Source organism: Argiope bruennichi, chromosome 3 (genome assembly GCF_947563725.1).
Source record: "Argiope bruennichi chromosome 3, qqArgBrue1.1, whole genome shotgun sequence".
In the NCBI taxonomy this organism is placed as follows: domain Eukaryota; kingdom Metazoa; phylum Arthropoda; class Arachnida; order Araneae; family Araneidae; genus Argiope; species Argiope bruennichi.
In genome coordinates, this window is record NC_079153.1 from 69,060,713 (window position 1) to 69,085,187 (window position 24,475).

The 24,475-nt window shown below is 23.7% G+C and overlaps 1 protein-coding gene across 4 annotated transcripts; it reads right to left on the minus strand.

Moving 5' to 3' along the window:
• Window positions 1-2,190: 2,190 nt before the first annotated feature.
• Window positions 2,191-24,475, minus strand: LOC129963683 (oxysterol-binding protein-related protein 11-like). 4 transcript variants are annotated; one of them, XM_056078185.1, is made up of 21 exons: window positions 24,316-24,475; window positions 20,873-20,904; window positions 19,127-19,232; window positions 17,606-17,653; window positions 17,103-17,184; window positions 16,159-16,238; window positions 14,654-14,947; window positions 14,506-14,547; window positions 13,618-13,698; window positions 13,294-13,373; window positions 12,605-12,645; window positions 12,256-12,380; window positions 11,240-11,325; window positions 9,608-9,689; window positions 9,344-9,491; window positions 8,313-8,423; window positions 6,505-6,665; window positions 5,903-6,016; window positions 5,652-5,819; window positions 5,056-5,121; window positions 2,191-4,312 (listed from the first exon to the last, which is right to left on the minus strand). In XM_056078185.1, the coding sequence occupies exons 1-21, from the start codon at window positions 24,445-24,447 to the stop codon at window positions 4,262-4,264; spliced, it is 2,130 nt and encodes a 709-aa protein (XP_055934160.1). In that variant the 5' UTR covers window positions 24,448-24,475; the 3' UTR covers window positions 2,191-4,261. The 4 variants fall into 4 exon arrangements, with proteins under 4 accessions (XP_055934160.1, XP_055934163.1, XP_055934162.1 ...); XM_056078188.1 differs by lacking the exon at window positions 24,316-24,475 and adding an exon at window positions 24,130-24,285; XM_056078187.1 differs by lacking the exon at window positions 24,316-24,475 and adding an exon at window positions 23,929-24,020.

Here is a 24,475-nt window from a genome sequence, read left to right on the forward strand (position 1 = left end):
ACTAGGGCCAAACATTTAAATTGGTTCAAATTCAAAACAAGTATTGATTACATTACAAAACATTACTGTAATATTCTTATTTAATTAAAAAATATATCTGAAAAGTATTTTGATTGTTCTTCAAAAGTTTTTTTGTTATTTTGTTTAAAATTGTTCTAATTTTACCTCTCAACGTTTTTATATGAGAAATATTGAAACCAAATCTCATGAGAGGGACTTTTAATAAATATTTTGTCAGATTATCAGAATGACATAAAACTGTCGACACAAATAATCAAAATCAATGAAAATTATCTCAAGTAGGAAGTAAAAGATTTGAAAAATGCATGAGGATGCATTAACTTAAGGGCCGCTAGAGGAATCAACATGGCCGTGTGTAAGCTGTTAAAATGAATTTTATTACATAAATCAACAAGCTATCTATGTCACAGATAGTAACAGAATTTGTATCATAGAAGAATTCTGACTATCTAAATTAATTGACGAATAAAACATTATTTATTAGGGAAAATATACATAATTTGCTTCCATTTAAAGACCAAAAACAATGCATTTTGTATACTTGTATGAAACATAACAGTCAAAGCCAGTTTGACTTTCTTTACTCAAGATATTGTTTGAGTATTTTTTTCCCCTCTTCAGAGTGATCTGGATTACTGAGGTTCGAATCATAAAAGTTCTATTGTAGAATCATGCCATTAACTATAAAGGCTAGACTTATATTAAGTTCTTTAAACAGAAATCATGACTCCTACAAATAATTGGGAAAAAATGCATTGCAAGCTAAAATAAGAACAAAAAAAAAAAAAAAAAAATCTAATTAAATATTTTTTTATTAGATTACAGATTTATACAACTTCACAGACACAGCATAAATTTCTATCATTATGCATTTCTAAAACAAATGTATTAAAAATAACATATTAAATATACAATATAAATAGATCTTTGAAAAGAAAATTTACATTGCAAAAAACAACACAGTTTATTTTTAAATCTAACAATATAGAGAAAATGTATATAAAACAACTTTTAAAATTTAAATTTAACCTCGACTGATATACAAATAGAATTCATTTTGTGCATTTACAAATAGAAGTATACATTATTGTACAAAAATGGCTGCATATTGAGCAAGTGTGTTAAAAGTACAGTACCAAGATGTATTGGTACTAAAATATGGATTGTTCAAACATTTTCTATACAAATCCAAGAGCATGCACTAGTTAGCAAAAAATATTTCATATTTTACATTATATTTGTATAATATTTTAAAAGTTCTTAGATGGGAAGGCCAACAATGACTAGGGGTTACTGATTATGACAAAGGTACAAGAATGAAAGTTTATCTTGGCAAGTATTTAACTGATACTAAAAGTAGATAAGAAATCAGCAATTTTACCTGTAAAGTTTTGGCATGGAGTTCTAAAATATTTTAAATATTTTTGCAAAAAATATAAATTTTAATTTATTACAAAACAACAAACGATTAAAAAAATGAAAACCACTTAATAAGAGAAAGAAAAATAATGAAATCAAAAATTTAAACAGTGGTAAAATTTAATTTTTTATAATTAAATACAACATAATTTGCATTATTAAACAATTAATATTTAATGATTACCTCATATAAAATCATTTTAGAAAGTATTTAAAAAATACCAGTCTAAATCTGGTATTTGTTATAATATCTTACTGGTTCTGGATATTAGATTTAAAGTTAACAATATTAAGATAAAATCAATATCTAATTCCTACTTAAAAAATTATAATATTAATATCAATAAAATACTAAAAAATTGTCCCGGTATTTTAAGAAATCTCTATTCATTTGGCAAATCTATATTCATTCTAAATTAGAAATTAAAATTATTTAAAGCTTTTTTTACTTAGGCAAATATTATTTTTATTTGAATTTAAAAGAAAAATTTAACTATGCCTTTGCTTTGAAATATAAAAGCCATGTTACTGTGCTATAAAGTTGGGCAATATTAATAAGAAATCGATTTTCTAAGATCTTAATATAGAAATTAATGATTTGTGCTGACTACAAATGGAAAAAGCTTTATTTATGATTACAATAAACTATAAAAAAACCATAATTATTAGTAATCATGTTACAATCCAGTTAATCTTATTAATATAAGTTTATCTGAAGGCAAGTGTAAATTGTTTTATTTTGGTCCGACCATATATTGCATTTCAGATCACACAGTAACAACATTCATAAATAACAACAAATGAAATAAATAAGAAAATACGAATGCACAAACTTATCAATAATGATTCCTTAAATTTTGTTTGCATCATTATATTATGAATCAGATTAACTGTCAATAAAAGACAAACCAATATTTTAATTGCAAATTTCTTGATAAAAATTATTTAAGGGTTTTGGAAACAGATTGATCAAATATAATAAAATATTTCACAGAAAGGGTAAATTAAGCAAATTAAAAGTATTCACTTAACATGTAAAGACAATTAAAATATTAAAACAGGTTCAAACACAAAGCTATAAACATGCCATTTCCCGGTAAAATATAATTTATATTATATATTTTTAAATAAAAGAATAGTATAATGAATAATTATTTTTGGAACTTATGCTTAAAATACATGACTTTGAATTAAACTGAAAAATAAATGGTAAATATTTATCATCAAATGAATTCTTTGATAAATGGCAATTTTAAAAAGATCCATATTAAAAGACTTAGATATGAAGAGCATAAAATGGCAAGAATAGCTTTTAAATCGACCAGTAAATACTTTGATTCATTCAAAGAAAAAAATTCGGGAATCATTAAAATCCTTAAATTAGCTTTCAAAATGTCATTTTTTGCTTAAATGAAGGCAAATAAAAAAGAAGATATCACAACTGCTTACTTCTCACACTTTAACAACGTTTGTTCAATTAACACAATTTTATCAAAAGTTATGAAACAAATTATACAAGAATGTAATCATTCTTCATTACATATATAAAAAAACAATACAGTTCCATACGACTTAAAGAATCATATGCAGTAGTGCAACAATTAGTTTTGGCACAGTTCTCTTAATAGCACCCACATTAAAAATAGGAATTAATATTTAGAAAATAATAATCAAAACAAATTCAAAATACCAATTTAAACAATTTTTATATAAAACTAATTTGCATTAATATAAAGTCAGTTTAATTTATATATGCTTAAACTTCATAATATCTCTCATTTTACAATATCGTATCAATTAAAGTAAAAATATTGATTGTTATTCAATGGATCTAATTATTTCATTCTGTTAAGAAATACAATAAATTTACTATGCAAAGCCAAAAAACCTTTTTAAAAATTTCACAAAGTTTAGAAGAAAAAAAGGTGTAACAAAAATGATAAAATAATGATCTAATTAAATTGAAACTATAAGTAAATTTACTAGTGTTTTGAATTAAGAAGTAGTCAATAATTTTTTTTTAAAGATCTTGTCAGAAAATATAAAAGAATATTTATGTTAAAATAAATAAGTACACATCAGAATATAATTAATTTTTTTTCTTATTCAAAATAATATTAATTTCTTATATTCAATTTGAAGAATTATTTACAATTAATTAAAAGTAATATTTTGAAATTATTCGCCCCCCCCCCCCCAACAATTGGAAAAGGAATATGTAACAAATCCCATGCATAGCAAAATAATAGTATTAATAAAAACTCAACAGTAAAACAATTAAGAAATGTTATGAATAAACACTGAAATACATATTTATTCTGAATAAAAGCAAGATTACATTTTTTTAAAAACTAATTAAATATAAAGCTTGCTTAAGAATGAAGAAACAAATCTGAAATCATTCAATAATACTTTCTTAGATTAATGAAATAAAAATGAGCAAATTCATACAAAACTATAATGGCGAACTAAAGACAATTTTAGAAATACTTTCCTTTTCATATTCCATAATACTAATAGCTGCACTTATTGTTTGTACTGCATAAGTAGTAAATTAAATTATAAAAAAATGATGCTATAAAATTACAAAAACATGATTGAAAATGATCCCATAATTATTTTTCATGAAGAGACAAAATTATGTAATTTACCAATAACCTAAGAATGAGTATTTCTGTTAAGAGAACAAATGAAACAGTTGTATATATATATGCAACCATCATAGTTTGAGAAAATTCAACATCTTAATGTACGACTAGAGGAAGACAGGAGCTTCCAACATTCACCATTTCAACAAGTTATTCTCACTTAAATATTTGGGCTATGTTAGAGGGTATTTGTATTTCCAGATGTCATTTTCTTTGAAGAAAAGCTGAAAAATATATATATATATATATCAAAACTTTTAAATTTTAAAGATACAATAGATTATGATATCAATATAATTAACACTGAAAAACCTATTTTTCTTTCATTAGAGAAATCTATATAACAAATTTTCATCAAATTCTGCTCACAAATACTACAAAGCATAAGGAAGGTTTTAGTGAAGATTTCATGACAATTTATCATATAATTTTTTAAAATCTACTTATTTTCAAGAAAGAGAAAGCTACAATACTTAATATGCCCAAATATTAAATTTAAACTATTCAATAGATATATTCTTTTGTTTTTGCTATCAAATACTGTGGAATATTAGAAATGTTTAAACAAAGGTCAAGAGAAAATTAATCAAATAGTTTACTTTTATTAATTTCCAAAGTAATAAATCTTTCAGACATTTTGAGTTGGGACAAGGAGTTAACAATTTTTAGAATTTTTACTCTTTTTAATATAAAGCATTTGACATTCTGATTATAAATATTATTTGGATTTCTAATTTTGTTAAACTATTTCTCAAACAGATAAATTAATCCATTATTACAAAGATAAAACTAAATTTTAAATATTTGAAATAACTACAATTAAGAATATAACATACAGACTCATGCAGTATATCTAATCATTAAAACTAATGTCAAGAAAATGAAAAACACAATCAAGCATTAAAATTATATTTGGTCACATGAAAAAGATATTTTTATAATTAATGGAATATAAATGACTAATTACTTTTCCAACATATTCTGTATTTGATTCCAAGCGTTTCTTTTCTTCTTCTCGTTGTTCTTCCTCAAGCTAAGAGAACATGAAATAAATTAAATAATGCTAATAAATATAATTAAAAAAGGCCATTTATATTAATATTATACATGATTTAAATTATTCAGCTATATTATTATATTATAACATATTTTATTACTAGTGCTTTTAAGTTTTTAACTGGAACATGGTGAAAAGTTGGAGAAGCACATATTACGCAAGTAAACTATGCATAATATATTTGCATGTTTTTTGAATTTTTAAAATTAATTAATTCATAGATATTTGAGTTAAAATTAATATAGAGAATTTTTTCTATGAAGAACCTTTTTTTTTATTCCTATCAGTATCTTTTTACTGAGGCTTACAATGCCTCAGTAAAACATATGGAGCTATTGGGCAGTAAAACATATGGAGTCTCACATAAGAACGAATGAAAACATGTTGCTTCTGAGTAACAAAGCAACAAAACCAAACAAAAGATTAAGGGACTGAGCTAACATGAAAAGTTTTAGAAAATATGCAACAATTTGTCAAAAAAAAAAAAAAAGAATTTTAGAAATCACCTTTTGTTTCTCAGTTGTGGCTTTTTCATAATTTTCTTCAAGAAGAGCTTTAGTTACATGTTGCCATAATTTTCGAGATTCAAAAGCATCTTGTTGATCTAAGGGTCTAACATGTTTGTGAAATCTTTTAAGTTCTAGTACATTTATTTCCTGTACTTTTCCTGTACCCTATAAAAATCATAGAATTAAGATCTATTTTTTTAGTTTAAACACTTCAAAAAAATTAAAAAGAATGACACTAAAATACTTACATCTGCTGAAGTAAACTGTAAAATATTATTCCATTCACCAGTAATCCGATATACAATTTCATCCATATTTTTGATTTCTCCAGAAATTTTATGTGGAATACCGGATTGCTGAGGCTAAAAAAAAATTTTTAAAAATCACACATTGTATATTATATATATATATATATATATATATATATATATATATATATATATATATATATATATATATATACTAAAATAATATTCACATTAGAATTCATAGATGATATAATTAGTGAATACCATATGATGAAGCAGACTTTAAAATATTCAAGAATTAATTTGTGACAATATCATAGGTGTATTTCTAAATCCTGTAGTATTTGGTGCATTGCCAATCAAAATTAATTCTAGAGAGCAAATACAAAACAAAATATATAGCTGATTTAATTCACAAAATTTAGCATAAAAAGTATTATTTTCAATATGTTCTAATTCGCATACTCACAAACATTAATATTAAGAAATAAATCAATCAAGAACTACATATCATATTAAAATCATTAAATTATTTAACAAGGAAATTTATATATAACTATGATTTGCACATTTTCAAAAGTTATTTTCAATACTTTTCTTACTTTTGTTTGAAATGTAATGGATGCATTATAACCAGTTGCAGCACAAGTTATAGGTACACGACCACCTAATTCTATCCAAGGCACAGTAAGTATACAACGCAAATAGGCACAAGGTAAGGTAAAAACATATGTTTCACCAAATGTAAGAAGATGAAGAGACACTGAAAAAAAAAATTAAATCTCCCGAATTAAAATTCTGAGCAACTAAGAGATAATAAATGTCATGTACATACTTTAAGGCATCATTAAATATTCATTTAAAGTATATTACAAAGTTTAACATGATTATTAAAACAGTATTATGCAGTTTGTTATAAAAGAAGTATTTTTGAAATTTGCATAGTAAAATTTAAATTATGATATCAATAATTTTGCTGATTTAATTTCCAAAATTCATCAAATTATTTTATAGAGTATATACCATTTAAATTTTTACAGTTTGGAAACCTTATTATTTAAAAAAAAAATTCAAACTGCCAAATACACAACAAATTTTGGACTTCCAATGAACATTTTTTCCAGTTAGAAAATAAATAAATATTGGATAACTTCATGACCTATAAATGAACAAAATTTATTCTTATACAAACTAAAGTGATTATTTCTTAGGATAATAAAAGAAAATTAATATATTATACATATCAATTTAAACCAAAACTGTGCCTGGTAGTAAATGAAGTGTTAACATAAAACATGCTAGTGCATTATTTTGATAATTAATTACACACAAAATTTTCAATAGAAATTTGTAAGGAAAACTACTATTCATTTGGAATACAAATTTTAGAATTTCAAAAACGCTTAAGACATATTTAACCAACTGCAAATGAGATTTAAAAAAAAATTAAACTTATTTTAATTTATATGTTTGCATAAAATAATTTTTACCAAAAAGAAATCTGTATTTTTTATTGGATATAATGCTTAACATCATAATTTACTGGAAAATATTATTTCTTCAGTGTTGCAATGATAATGCAACTATAAAATTAAGAATAAAATTATATAAAGTCAAATACAGCATAATTTCAAATATAACAAAACAATTAGCTTCAAAATAACTGCAGCATCTTGAGATATCACAAAAGCTGCAGAGAGCTTAAAATATAGAAAAAAATTTGGGAATTGAATTTCTATCTCATTTTTACTAGGAAGCTAATTATAAACTGCTTCTAGTTTTGACTTTATTGTATTCTAAAGTTCAATTCGTTTTATTATTTTATCCTGATTTAAATTTAAATTATCAGACGTTTTGTATGTCAACACAAAGCATACATTAATTATTTCACACGGTTTTAAATAGAAAATAATCTACATTTCATTCTAAATGAATTTTGAAATTAAAATCTTATTTATCTAATATATTAAGACAATTAAAACTATTAATTAACCTTCTAGAATTGATTAATCTATTAATCTGTGATACTTTAGATTTGATATAAGAAAATACAGTGATATTGATAAGCAAAACAGCTGACTTACATGCAATTGTATATAATTATTTTCTCGCTAATGAATGATGCTTCCAATTAAGATTACAATAGGTATTGCAAAATTATAATTATTTCTTAAAATCTACCCTATAGATCCTAGGAGATTTATTAAATTGATACTTTCAAATATACAAAATAATTAATAATATTTAAGTAATAATTAATTAATACATAATAATAATAATTAAGCTTTATACAAGCAAAATTAGTAAATATATAAATTTAAAAATAATTCTGTCAGAAAATGAGGAAAAAAAATCTGATAGCAACACAAATTTAACCACACTTTGTAACAAAATCTCAAAGAATTCTTACCTTCTCCAGTGAAATTAACAGTAACATATGATGTCAAGAAGTTTGATTTTATACATATATGAGCATCTACAGAAATTTTCTTTTTTGGACATTCAACATAAAATGCAGAGACTGTAAAAAAAAAAAAGAAAAAAGAATAAAATTAGTTAAAAAAAGACAGTTAAACATTGAAATTTCATCACAACATAGCACATACTATTTAAATTTAAATGATGTAATATTATTTATAACTATTGAAATTTATACTGAGTTTTACATTTCCGTTATATATTCTTATTAAAATTACAAGTACAATGCAATGAAAAATAAATTATATTAAGAACATATAAGAAATAAATCCATTAATAATGTCTTTATTATTAAATATGAAATGATGACTATAAACTATTTCTAGCATTTAATGATGCCAAGGAAAGCAGAATAATTTCTTCAGGAAAACTTGATTGTTAATATGGTAAGCAAAATCAAACAAACTAGAATCTTAAAATAGGATTTTTTTTGAAAGAGCAGAAAAAGGAATCTTGCATATCAAAATTTAACTTGCAGCAACTGAAATGAAATAAAATTTTAATTACAGAAATTCCTAAGTCTGGGGGTATATGTTAACATATTAAAAATCTAGCATTCCTGGTTTTAGGTCTTAAAGTCAAATTACAACAATAACTGAGTTATTCATTTGTCTTTCTATCTAATTTGAAGCAACAAATTAATATACATTGTGTATAAAAAAGTTAAACACATTTTTTTTTGGAAAATTTGTGGATTTTATTAAGAAGTTTTAAAATTTATGAATAAAATGCATCAATGAACAAAAATAAGATTCCTTTCATATTAGTAAACTTTTAAAGCATTTTCATCATTACATAATTTTAAAATCAGTCTGTAACTGCTAGAAATGCAGTTTTGTGCAATAAATATTTTAAAATCATCACTGAATCAAATTTTTTGCAATCAAATTTTTATAAGGTTTATATTGATCCAGAGGAGAATAAATAAATAAATAAAAAATATTTGAATACATAAGAACTTACTAGGTGGATGATGAGAAACTTGCTCAGAAACATAAGTAACTTTATACATATTTTCAAGGTTTTCATTTTCCTTATCATCATACAGATTCCATGAGCATCGAAACATTTCTCCAATAATGGGATTAAATGGCTTTTTTGATGATGATGACTATAATAATAAAACAATGTTTTATAATATTTCCACTACAGATCTCAAAAGAAATACATTATCAGAATTTTAATATTTAAAATTCGACACATTTTTATACACCATTTTGCACACACCTCACGGCTTGCATGAAATGCTGTTAGAAACCACTGAACTACTGCAACCATGCGATCTTCAGGAGTAGAACAATCAGGAATCCTAATATGAAAAATGGAAAGCAAAATTGATAATGAAAACATATACAAACTAACTGCACATTTCATGGTAGTTAAATCTATTCCATCAATTATCAAAAGAACCACATGAAAAATATATTTAACAAAATGTTGAGTGAACTTAAGATTAAGCATGTTTCATTTAAAAGATGTGTGCAATTTAATATTATAAATATGCAGACTTTGTCTTGAGCAAGAATAATAGTAAAAAGAATAAAATTCTGATGAAATGTTTGGCAGAGTAAAAGAAATTATGGATCATAATGCTCCTAAATCAAAGAAGGTAAGTATATTAGAGACTTTTTTTTGAAATAGCAGTGGGAGACAAAATTATTTATATTTTCGATTTTTATCTATATTTTTTAAATAACAATTAAATACCCTTTTTTTCTATTAAAAGTTTACTCATTTTTTTAACAAAAAATTTTATCATTCAAAGGCAATTAGATGGTAGTCATCCACAAATAAGCAATAAGTAATTAACAACTGCTCTTTTCTAAAATAAGGAGAAAGACTTTCTTGGATGATTTTTTAAAAACAGAATTGACTTGAATTTTTTTAAGCATATGTCAAAGGAATTCAAATAAAATTATTGAGCAGCCAATATGACAGTAGATTATCCCCTTTTATCTTCAATTAACTGTAATTTATGACAAGCCTATCTAGTTACAAATTTATTTGGAATAAACTGTATGAGTATATACTTTTACTTTGTTTAAGCAGGCAATCACAAATATGTATACAGCTGCCAAATATTAACTATAATAATTAAAATCTCCATGATCTTTTTATTTTCCAGGCAGTTTGCAAAAATTTTAAATTAAGTATCTTTTTTTTTTATTCTATTATTACACAAGTATTAATCACCAGATCATTCAGGATAATTAATCTTAATAAGTAGCTACTGGTCATAAATAATATTCCAGGATTCCAGAAATTATTGCAATATATATTAGATTTTAATATATATGTATTTTATGTGTGTTTATTCAGTCATTAGGGTGTTGTAAAAACATTACAAATGATTTTGGTTTATTTGAAGCAATTAATAAATTTATAATCAGATAAGTCAGATAGTAAAAAAATAAGTGTCAAAGATAAATTTTCGCTAAAATAACCATAGAAAAATTTCAGATTCTAAAAATATAATCAAAATTTTTAATGAAAAAAAAAATAGTTATAATCAGTTTTCGTACTTTTTTTCATCAATGTAAAAGATTTACTCTAGATTAAGAAATAATACATTACAGGCAACAATTTTGTAAAATAAAAGAATTTTTTTTTAATATTTTATACATAGCAGTTTATAGTCTATTACTGATGCAATTGTGAATATCAGGCATATTATATATATATGTGTGTGTGTGATTGAAATTATTATTGCTATATATTTTTTTTAAATTCAGACATTAATTATATTACATTCCAAATTCATTTTCAATACTACAAATAATTCCACCAACATGTAAATTGTAATATATAAAATTTAAAAATATTATTTAATGATAAAAAATATCAATAAAAAAAACTAACCGCACTAATAGATCTGGATGCCTGAAGGAATCTGCAAACATTTCTAACACAGAGCGAGGCTCCAAAATAAAACTAGGCAAAACAATCTAAAATAATAAAAAATATGTTTGGATAATTTATTAAAGATCATTAAAGGCAAATAAAAATTTTGAAACTGTTTACAATATCCATATAAAAATAGGTGCAACATATAATCAAAATATTTAAATAATTTTTAAGCAAATATTATTAGTTAATTCCAACAGTTAATTAATATAGTCAGAGGGGGAAAATGTTGATAGATCAATTAATAATCTATTAAATGCACTATAAAAATGCATTTTTTTTTAAATTAAAGAAGTTATATATATATATATATATATATATATAAATATATATATATATATATATATATATATATAAATATAAATATATATATATATATATATATATATATATAAATATATATATATATATATATATATATATATATATATATATATATATTTAATTTAGTGATTCACTCAATTTAACTTCAATATTAATCAGTAAACTAAACTAATTGTATTAAATGTATCCATTGCATGAATGTTACATACATGCTTGACTTTAACTGTCATAAATAGTTCACAATGCTTTGTCATAACTTGAAAAAAAAATATGAACCATAGAACAGATTAAATAAAAGTTCAGAGTACAAGGAAACCAAAGTAATAAACAGAAAAATATGAAAAGGCTTTACATCATATTACATTTTCAATATTCTAATAACTTCTTTATCACTCAGCATGATTTATCTTCAAAACTAATGGGGAAAAGCCATTTAAAAAATAATCACGCATAAAGTTAAGAATAATTAATAAGTCCCCTTTCTTCAAAATATACTTTTCATTATTAAAATAATGACCATTTAAAGAAAGAAAGCAATTTTCTTTACAATAATGTCTATATGTATAAATAGCAACAATATAGATATGTATGACAAGATTTCATCAATGAAATACATAAAAGCAAAATAAAATTCAGCTTTTACTTACATTAGTCAAATCAACACCAAGTTTCAATTGAGACATTAAATTCATTAGTATAGAGTGCCTCTCTCCTTCAATAGAAGCTGCTTTTTCTTCAACTTCCTCATTGTCTGAGATTTCACCACTTGGGTCTGTACAAAATAAAATATTTGTCAAGAAAAAAAACAGATTTTCAACTGATATTAAAATTTAGTTCAAATATTTAGTAAGAAAAATTATAAGAATATTCATATACAATTATTTTAGTACAGAAGTTACATAAGTAGACAGGAAGAAATAATATTAGAAAATACATTTATACAAAACACAGAATTTTAAACATATAATTATAGAAATATAAGTAGTAAAAACATACCAACATTTATAGATGCTTCTCTAGATCTTTGGGAGCCTGTACTAAATAGAATAAAATCTAGTGAGAGTTATCTTTCACTTTATAAAATTTATTATAGTTACTAATTATAAATAGTTACAACTTATAATAGTACTTATAATATTGAGTTTGATATTAAAATAGAAGTAATCATAAATCATTGATATTAGAATAGAAGTAATCATAAATTGTAAACACAATATGAAATTACTAGCATTTGAATTTTCTATTTACAACATAAATAGAAAATTCAAATGTTCATTAATAGCACTACGTATAGATTATTGTTACTTAAAAATTACACATTATACAAAAATTCATTTTTAGTAGTCAATTAACTATATATTAATATTATAAATAAAATTTAATTCTGGAACTGAATTGAAAATAATCTTATAAAAAGACAAGAGCAAAATTTAACAGAATGCATAATCTAACAATAAGAAAAAGAAACAAAATTTAAACTATTCTTTTCCTCTTCATTACAATTTAGCTTATTTCATACATCATAAAATTTAAGGAATTGCACTATTTTTATAATATACAACTGGAATTAATGACAATGAATATCAAGAATACATAAAAATGAATGATTTACATGAAATGATAAAGATCTCACAAACAAATTTTTAAAAATTAATTTCACAAATTATATTCTGAAGAGTTTGTACCTTTGTTCAGATAAGCTCCTCCTGGTTAGAAATACTTCTGGTTTATATTCAACTACTGGTTTGGGAAAATTTATTGCAACCTGTAAAGATATAAACACATTAAAAAAAATTATTACTATAAATTATTTATGAATTTCAGCAGTAAGCCTGGACATAATTATTGCATTTTATATTCCATTTTTTAGCACTGCAAATTAGTAAGGAAAAAAAGTATCAATTACAATACACCATTAAATTATATTCCTTCAGAATTTTCATGAATTAATGTTAGTTTTAATTTTTAAAATATACATTATAATGTGTAATGAATAAGCAGTATTTTACTTGTTGATGCTGGAGAACAGAATAACATTGCTGCAGAGTAAGTAGTGTTGCAGCAGAAGTAGCTTTGAGCAATAACAAATTCTATAAAAAAAAAGAAAATGTTAAAAGCTATGTAATACTTCCATAATATCTTAAAGCAGATTATAATTTTACTTGTTTCTTACCTACGTAAATCATCAATGAGTTAAAAATAATTACACACATAAAACATTTTTAAAAATAACTACTACTTTATAAGGAATCGAATTTTCTTGTAACAGTGTTAAAAATATTAATTCACATTTTGAATCAATAAGAGTTATAGAATAATAAGAATATAAGTAGTTTTAAATTATCCTTTTAATCCAGAGAGCAACAAAATACATGAAAAAGGCAAAAACTAGCATGTGAAATTTCATGGGGATAATAAAAATAAAATTAGATGTGAAATTTTGATGACGAAAGATTCTTGTTTAAGTATATTGTGTTTATCACACAATATATCTTATATTGTGTTTATAACAATATATCTTGCATATTTATCCCCAAAGAAATACAAAATAATGGGATGGTAAAAGATCAGTTAATGTTTCCTAAATGTTATGAAAACCAAATCAAGATCAACAAGGATGCAACACAAGGATTTCATTTAAATGTATGTAAGATCTATTAGTTTTTCCAGAAAATATTAATTACTAACAAACATTTTCTTCCAAACAGAATAGAAGCTGCATGCCATGCTTTAATCTAAAAAGTATTTTAAATATTTTATTCTATTGTAGTTTTAATGCTACCTGAAAGATAACTTCAACATTATATTTAATTTTGATATTTTTAAATTAAAAGTGTCATAAATCTTTGATAATTTTCATTTGTGTCTCTTTTATGATATTAAAATTTCAAACTTACAGTATCACAGCATTTTGGACCATTTCCAACATGAGGTAAGTCCTGCAAAAAGAAAATGAAGATATAAACATTACAAGCTGTAATCAATTTTAAATCTTAAATTATATTTTGAGATTAAAAAGTAGAAAAGTGAACAAACAAACTATACCTCAATTCTTTTTGATAGAAGAGTAGCTAATGAATCTGTCTGTCTTAACATATCACGAACATTATTTAGTGCTTCTGTCACTGAACCTGATGATTGAATATTTGTCTGTTGAGATGAGGAAATATTTTTACTTTTCCGACCTGATTTTCTTCTTGTTGGATGTGAATCAATAATACTGTTACTATTAAACCCAGAATACCAAGTTGACTGCATTTCAGTTCCTGGAGCAGCTGTCCTTAAATCGATGACTGATAATGGAGACCTATGTTCTCTGGGAGGCAGAGGAGGATTTTTCTGCAAAAATATTTATTCAAATAATAATGAACTTATGAAAATGTAATTTAATAAACATTTATTCTGAATTTCATTCACCAAGAAAGAATGAAACATTAAAAGTTATAATTCTATTATACAAATTTCTATGTCTCGAATTTTTTTCTAGTTTCTCATTTAAAATATTATTTTGGAAATTTCTTTTTTAACGATATAAACAATGATATTATGCATTTAATATAAATCTTAAATTGCATTTATTTATTATTTTCAAATAAATAAAAAGACCTTTAGGGAGGGGAAAAAAGGATTTAGGTGTAATTATGATCTTATTTCAAAAATGTGATATTTATATAAGCATGCAAACACATATTTTTAAATAAATTCAGTAGCAAAGCTAATTGCAAAATTAAACAACAAAAAAGAATAACTTATATTTAATTGCATTATTTCCAAAAGTTGCTTAATTCCTCAATTTTTTTACTTTATTCTTTAAAAAATTAGCTTCTCTTTTAGAGGGATGAATGATTAAGTGCTGAAAATTGCTCTGATTACACACACAGTATTTCAGTGTGATCAATAAGACATTTTGATGCGGTTCAAGTATAAGAAGTTAAACTAAAGATGGTCTATTAACAATGTTTGAGATTAAGACTTACTAGAAATTGCTTACAGTATACAATAAATTTGGTTAGAGTATTTCGATATTAATCCTCTCTAAAATTTGTAATAAAAGTATATAACTTGACAAAGGCATATTTAAAGATTTTCTAATCTAAAACATCAGAAATACTTCTTACTTTCAAGTATCACAAAATGAATACAATGTTTTCATGTATTTTTATTCCAAGTTTTACTGTTTTTAATTTCTATTTTGTATAGTTCAGTTTTATTACATTAACACCTCATGCAAAAGTAACACAGTGGTTATAGAGGGTAGATCTTGTAATTTTGAACTGTGATTAGCCGATAAAGACATTTGAGTTAACATCAAATTTAATGTATATTAGACTCAAGTGCACAGCAAATCTTTAAGGAAATCAGATATCAAACTTGGAACATTCTGACAGAAATTAAACTTTCTTTTTTCTAAGTTATATAGCTCAACAATAACTAGAAATGATTTAGAGAGACATATATGAAAATTCAAAATATACAAAGAGAAAATTAGGAAGTAAATAATGCAGAGGTATATAATTGAAAGACAAATATAAGTAGAAAATATAGCTTACTTCAGCAATGTTTTTAGTATGATGCTCAGCAACAGCTCTTATCCTATTTACCCAAAACTGTCTTTCTTTTGGATCATTGGCTGCAAATTAAAAATATTAAATATGTATTTGTTTTCACTAACTACAAAAGCAACATTTCATTAAATTAAGGAAAAAAATTTTTAAAAAAGTAAATATTTTCAATTATTTTTTGTTTTTGTGTTTTAAATTTCAAATATTAATATAAATTTTATGATACATTACAATGAATTTAAGAAATCTGTTTAAATAGGCTAAAACACACTACTATGTTTAAAAATAAAAAGAAAGTTAAAAAGAAAAAACAATTAAAACATTGTTTAATCATACACATATATAATAAATGTAGTAAAAAAAATGAGATTTTTTAATTGAATTGCATCTTGTATTTTTCTTCCTAATAATCAAACATTTTCATTTTAACAACAGTTTTGAAGCTACATTGGGTAGCCATAACCACAAGTGACATGCAACATGCTCTAAACACCAGGTCCAAACTCAAAAAGAGACACATGGTAATGTATATTAATGCATAATAGTTTTTTTATGCATTCAAAATACAGCTTTACCTTCCCCCCGTCTGAAAAAAAAGTGCAGTTTCGGTACTACTTTCAGGCTTTCATTTTATTATAAGTAGACCATAAAAAACATAATAGCTTTATCAACCCATACTATACAAAAGATCCATAGTAGAGAATTAAAATTACAGAAATCAGATCTTGAGGGTCATGAGAAAAACAAAAAGACCACAAATCAGAAGATAAAATAAAACTGTTTTCCTGTTTGAATTTAAATGTTTAGAAAGCAAATTATTTTGGAAACAGAGAAAAGACTAATTTATTGCAAATTTATATATTTATATTTGATAAGTAATCTATTGCAACAAACATAAATCCCCTCCATAAGCAACATGCCATCATATTTACCTTTTAATTTATACAATTCTCCACATGCAGCACTGATAGCAAATGACTGTCCATCTTCATCACTTGGAGAAACAACAGCACCCTTAAGTAAAGTGAAATGTCTATTGATAGATGCAAAGACTTAAAAAAACAAACAAACTTGTAGAATTTCATTGATAGCATTTTAATTTATTGATAGCCTGATTTTAAAAATATGCATGAGAAGAGGCTATCTCTTATTCATAATACAAATGGTGTGAGAACCAAAATATAGCTATCTAAATCAATACTACAAATTTAAAGTGAAACTGGCAGATAGCTTTTACTTCTAAAGTCATCTGCCATTACAAAGTCAAGTATTTACAAATAGTATGAACAGCAAATAATTTCCAGCAATAAAGTTAGCAAATGAAAAATGCTATTAAAATATAACTAAGAAAAAAAAGTAATATTTATATGAATGATAATTTTGAAATAAATGTGGAGACAAATGAATATTAAATTAAAAACATTAAGGAACTTACTGCTAAAAATATAGCTCCCCGGGGCCTTTTTTTCTTAACTTCATCAAGCTAAAATAATCATACATATCTTAAAATATCATTTAGAAAGAAAAAAAAATAAGGCAAATTACAAAGTTTTCTATCTTATAAACTCCTCAAAATACACACAAAGCCAAAGGCAACTTGAAATCTTTTAAGTTAAAATGATTGTATTTCAACACTCTCAGAAAAGTTCAAAATTAATTGTCCTTCATACACACATTCAATAATCCAGCAATGGTGATTCCAATTTTAAGAAATAGGAATCTACCTTCACTTCTCACCTTGTGAGAGAAAGCATTATTGAAGGCATTTTAGACTGACTATATATTTTGTGACGAGCCATTTGGACTAAGTTCCATAGCATAAAGACAATTCAGCAATCTGATTATCCATTTAGAAAGAATTAAAAGTTTTCATCAGGAATTTCATGAAATAAAAAAACTATTTCATCTACAATCTACATATTGTGAGTTATATGTGTTCTAAGAAAATAAGATGATAATATGCAGCATAATCTAACATATTTGGATTTGTAGGGATAATGTTTGTGCAAGTTGCAGCAAAAACACTTAAATATGCTTTAAATATGATTAAAAATTTTTTATTGCAGTAACATAAAAAAAAATTAAATTCCAAAGAACAAGAAAACATTTATATCTGCAATTTAAAACAGTATTAATATCTGCAATTTTTTCTTATATATCTACAATTTAAAACAGTATTAAAAATATCTAGAATTCAATAATATGCACATTTGTAAAATGTTTATACTTAATAAAATCTCACATTTCATTAAATTTATCACATTTTTCTGTTCTATAAACTCTTAATTGAATGAAAAAATTTCAATTATTTTTCATATAAAAGCATAAATCCATACTTACTATATAAATAAGACATTATAATAATTCATTAATTTTTAAACTAATATCAGTTATGCATCCTGAGAATATATAACATTTACTCAAAACTTCAAAATGTGCCCTCTTTCTGCTAACTGGTTTTTAAACATAAACTGCATTCTTTAAAATTAATCCATGAATTGCCGCATTCATATGAAATATACGTATTATTGATTTTAGACTGTCATTTTTAGTTTAAATAATCTGATCTTAAGAACACTACTAAAATGTAATTTTATGAAAAGATTTATGAACAGATATTTCCAATTGAATATATTTAAATCAAGATATGTTAATTCTGAAAAATTATAAGAGAAAAAGAAAAAATTAGCTTTAGATAAAATTTCCTTCCTGCAAGAAATAAGTAGAGCACATTTCTAATAAAAATCTGTAACTAATCTCAAATTCCAATTGTTTTATACCATTTTTCAAATGTAATCTATTTAATGTTAATATAAAGCAGTATTTTCAGACTATTCTATTTTTTTAAAATTTTGTCTCATAAATTGAATTAAGATAAAAATTGAAATTTTTTAGCTAAAAAGGGAGCAGAATGTTTATAATAATTAAAAAAAATATTTTTTTAAATATGACTTACCATATAATATTCTAAAATACCAGTTTCTGGATTTAGTATAAACCATCGATACTGCCATCCTTTAACAACATTTGTGTATTTATAAAGTTGTCCTTCTAAAGGTCGACTATAGAAAGAAATCAAAACATTTAACAGAGTATTATGTAAAAGTCATTTTAAATTTTCATTGCAATAATTATTATTTGTTATTATAAATTTTATTACAAATATTGATTTCTCACCTTGGGAAAATTCACTATTTCTGTGATAATAACTGATTTTATTAAAGACAAAACTACAACCATATATACTGATGGTTCAAAATTACTTAATAAAGTTGGATGTGCCTCTGTATGATTTAATGAAAATGATAAAATACTATGTAATTATACGAATGAAAGATGAGGTCAATATTTTTTCAGCAGAGGCAATAGTTATTTTAAAAGCAATTGAGAAAATGGAGGAGTACTTTGAAGAAATTCATCTTCATAATACTCTCACACTTAAATCAACAAAAAGTGATTGTCCAATTATTATTAAGATCAAAGGAATGCCAAAATATAAAACTTTATTGAGTGAAAACTCATACTGCATAATGGGTAATGAGTATATAGATTCTCTAGCCCAAAAGGCAACTTTAGAAATAGAGGAATAATAGATTTTCATCTAAAATTCTTATGTAACGGATTAAATTTGAAATTTTGAATCAGTTAAGTGAAAATGGCAAACTACACGGGAGTTATCTATTAATTTGAGGTTTCTTTCAATTGATGCATACAGTGAATTTGAAAAGATACTAAGGAGATTTTTATATAGATCAAATTTTAACAGCTCATAGTTGTTTTTGGAAATAACAAAGTTTTTTTCTTTGGGAAATCACCAGATTGTGACCATGGCACTGATGATGAAAACATCAGACATTATATTTATGAATGCCAAAAATACAGTCTAATATGGAAATTTTTTTTTTCAAAGAGTTACAGAATTATGGGAATTTTATATTTAGTTCAGCATATGACTGGAAAAGTTTGCAAGAAGAATATTATTCAAAATATATTGAAACTCTTATGCACAGTAATACTTAGTACTTACATATTAGGAATTTGAGTAGTTTTATGTTTTGCTAAATGTCAAATATTAATTTTATGTATGTTACTTTTAATTTTTATAAATAGTATTTTATATTATCTTTTATTCATACCATTATTTATTATGATCTACTCTATATTTATTTATATTTTCCATTTTTTGTATTTATCTTAAACTTTTGATTTATTTTTTTATTTTATATAATATATTGTTATTTTGCCTTTTACTTTATTATTATTATTTTTTATATTTAAATCCTTCTTTTATTTTTAAGTTTCATGTACTTTTATCATTCCAAAATTGTATTATTATTTCTTTTTTTGTAGTTTCTAAATTCTTACATGAAAATTTTGTATTTTGTATTGATATTGCAAGATATGGAGAGTATGTAACTCTTTTTCATATCTATCTGATTTGTTTGTTCTGTCTGTAAGTATTTTTGGCCAACTATTTGTAAATTACCAGCATTTCTGCTTTGGATTTGTTTGATTCATCTAAATTGGTTTTTGGATATTTATTGCAATTAAGATTCATGCAATTTCTTTTATCATAAATATCAAATGAATTTTACTACACAGTTTCTAATTAAACAGAAATACAATATTTTGTTTAAAACAATAGAGATAAAAATATTTCCTATATTAATCATTTTGTAATATTTAATATATTGATTCTTACTTCATTTTATTTTGTTCCTGTGCATCGAGTTCCTGTAAAAAAAAAATTAAAGCATATTAATAATATCTAAAGAAGTAATACATGAGATATTCTTAGCTTAAAAAAATTATCCAGGACAAAAATGATATTTCTATGAAAATTTCAAATAAATAAACCAAATAAATTGATTTATAAAAAAGCATGCCAGATTTAAGATATTGATCTGATTTCATTAAAAAAAAAGATAACTTATTTAATTATAAACTGAAATTAGTCTAAAAACATAGTTGAAATATTGAATAAGGCAAATGGCAATTAGTAAAAAATATAAAAATGACTTACTAACTCGGCTGCATAAAAATTAATAATCGCAAATCAGTATAAAAATATAGTTATGAAATTATAATATAGAATAAGATAGGATGCAACTATTAAAAAGTAATTTCATGCTAATAAATGATAAAAATGTAATGTTAGTTCAAAATAATATAAAAACAGAATATTAAAGTATTGCTTATTTTCTTCTATGCAGCAATACAGAAATAGAATTTCGATTATTAGGATCTACATATGTCACAGCAGATCAAAACAGTAATAAAAAATTATATCCCAACAACAATTAAAAGTATTGCTTTAATATCACTGCATATTTGTAATAGGATTAACAAATTCCCAAGAAGCAAGAGTAAGTTTCTGAGAGCAAGCAGTAAATGGTAGCTGAAGGATTAAATCAAAACTTTTAAAATTATTAATCAAATCAAGCTAATATTTCTTAGTAATGGGGAATTTCAAAATTTATCTAATAATGTGAAAATATGATTATGCAATTTGCTGTGTTAAACCTGTTAACAAGCAATGTATCTAAACAGTAATTAAAAGTAAACAATGAAAGAAAAGATATGTGTTATACATATTGATGGATCACAGTTTCATATAAAAAACTACTAATCATTAGAGGAATAATAATTGTTTTACTTATGTCAATATGTTAAAGATGAGCAATTTTATATTCAAACATTAGATATTCATAATCGTTAGACAGCATGACTGTCGATAAATAAAAATAATTACTTAAGCATATAATTAATTTCACTACTTAAGATAATTATCAGCAATAATAATAAAAAAATAATTACATAAAAATGAAGTTTAAAGAAGCAGGCAGAGTACAATATATACCGAGACAAATTATAATATGATAAAAATAAACGGCTTTTATAATGAGTTGTTAGAGTATATAGATAAGGGCAGATAAATTTCTTTACTATTAATAAATTACATTAGTTGATTTACTCAAAAACTGCTGATTATTAGTCATAGAACAAAAAAAAAGGTTATTTAGAAATGCTTAATCATACTACAATACAAAAATATATTTTATTATTTTACAATAATAAATCATGATTTATTAAAAAATTTATTTTAATAGCCTTTATTAAAAACAATTATGTTGAGTTCAAATATAAATAATAATAATTATGGTTATTAACCATTAATGAAAAAAATTCAAAAATTATATTTATTTTGAAACTTCCTTATGACACTGTATTCTAAATTATGTCATGAAATTCAATAAGAAATTCTCAAAAAAAACTTGAATATTTTTTTCATGTTTAAACAGCTAAGAAAGTCAATAAAAACAATTTATAAAATATACAGAGAGATAGATTTCAATAGCAATTTGCCTTCCTTTCAAAGGGCATAAAATAGCTTTAAACAAGTGCTGTTTAAATTTATCAGCGAGTTTATTAAACATTCTCATACTTGATTAGAAACTTATTTGTATTAAATTTAGATGAGATTTGAAATAACTTTATTGACTGATTATTTTACAGATTTATTTTTCTTGAGTGATGAAAAAAAAAAAAATGATTTAGAGTAGAAATATTCAAAGTAATTTTATAGTTATAATTTAATAAAAAAGATTTGTGCACATCTATATTGTTTCAACAGATAAAATTTATAATATTTGATTTAGTTAGTATTGACACATACACAAACCAAACCTAAAATATAATCAAGACATGCCATTTAAGACAAGAAATTTAAATTTAAGTTACTGTTTTTACAGACAGACTTAAATATGGAATGTACATGCACACATTTTCTGATCTGATAACATTATATGGCAATACATTTTTCTTCTGGTTAAAATGCCTAGTTACAGTAACAACTCAAAAACTATATATCTTTATCAGAATAAATAAAAATTAATAATGAAAAATAATTGTATATATTTAATATAAAGTCATAAAATCAAATGTGAAAACTAACATTATATGCAAATTTTTTGTCCACATCTAGTCAAAATATGTTCAGTGTTAATCATTAATCAACAGTTTATACAAAAAACTGCCTTTCCATTAACATTGCAACATGTATTGATTATTTAAAACTAATCAATACTTCATAAATTTTAATACAAATCTGTAATTTTATTTGGAAATAAAACAAAAAAGTAATAAATCTTCATTACATTTTAACTGCTAGATTAAGTGCAATAAAGCAATAACTTTTTTTTCAATAAAAGATTATTAAAAAATTAAATAATGAAAATATAATATAATATAAACAATATATATAATAAATATGACAGTAAAATTATATCACAATTCAAAAATTAGAGATTAAATCAAGAGACAGTAAAAATAAATACAGAATTAAATTAATATGATTCAAAACAAAGCACAAAATGTTTTTCAATCGCTTGAACTATTTTGTTTTTTGTCAGATACAAACGTTTTGGGGATATATTATTCTTCAAAATGTTAAATAACATTATATTCCACACAATATAATGAAAACAACTGAGATAAAAATAATCATGTATCAACTGATTATATAAAGTATTTCCAATGATTAGCAACAAGAAAGCTAACTTCTAACTTGTGGCAAGAACAGCAATTGATACTGTTTGCCAAACTTCTTTTTAAAAGTAATAAGATACAATAAATTACAAATAAAATATACATAACCCTTCTGAATCATTCTTCCATCAATGAAAATTTCCATAAGACAGGAATAAAGCATAAATAAATCTCATTTGAAACTATAAAGCATTTTCTAATTTAACTTACACAAGAACACTCCCCAAACAAACTTTGATTCGACAGTTATCAATAACAATTTTTCACTGACGAATTTCAAATTCTTCATAATGTTAGGGAAGAATTCTGATTAGAGGAAAAGATAAGGAAAACAAATAAGCAAATGTTAAAATCAGATAAGGAAAAATAGGGGTTCAAATCTATACTTCCTTGTTATCCAAGATATCTTACAGTGTAGTTTGAAGGATCAAAAGAGGAAGGTAGATCAATAACACCACTCAGCTTCAATAGATAGGAAAGGTAAACAAAGAGTTTTTAGTTTTCAATTGGACTTGAGGATTCGAAAAGCAGAGTTCCTATGAGTTTGATTCTAAATTATACTTCAAATTCAAACAAAAATTGTTAAGTAAACTTTACTTGTGCTTTTTTCATGGCTGTGATTAAAGCAACTTTCTCATCTTCAGTTAATTCAGGAACATCATTAATCAAAACATTAATATCGTCTGCTTTAGATGAATTCGCCATAGTCGGTAATGCAACAGCTGCCATCGATGAATTCAGTAAAAGAAATATTTAA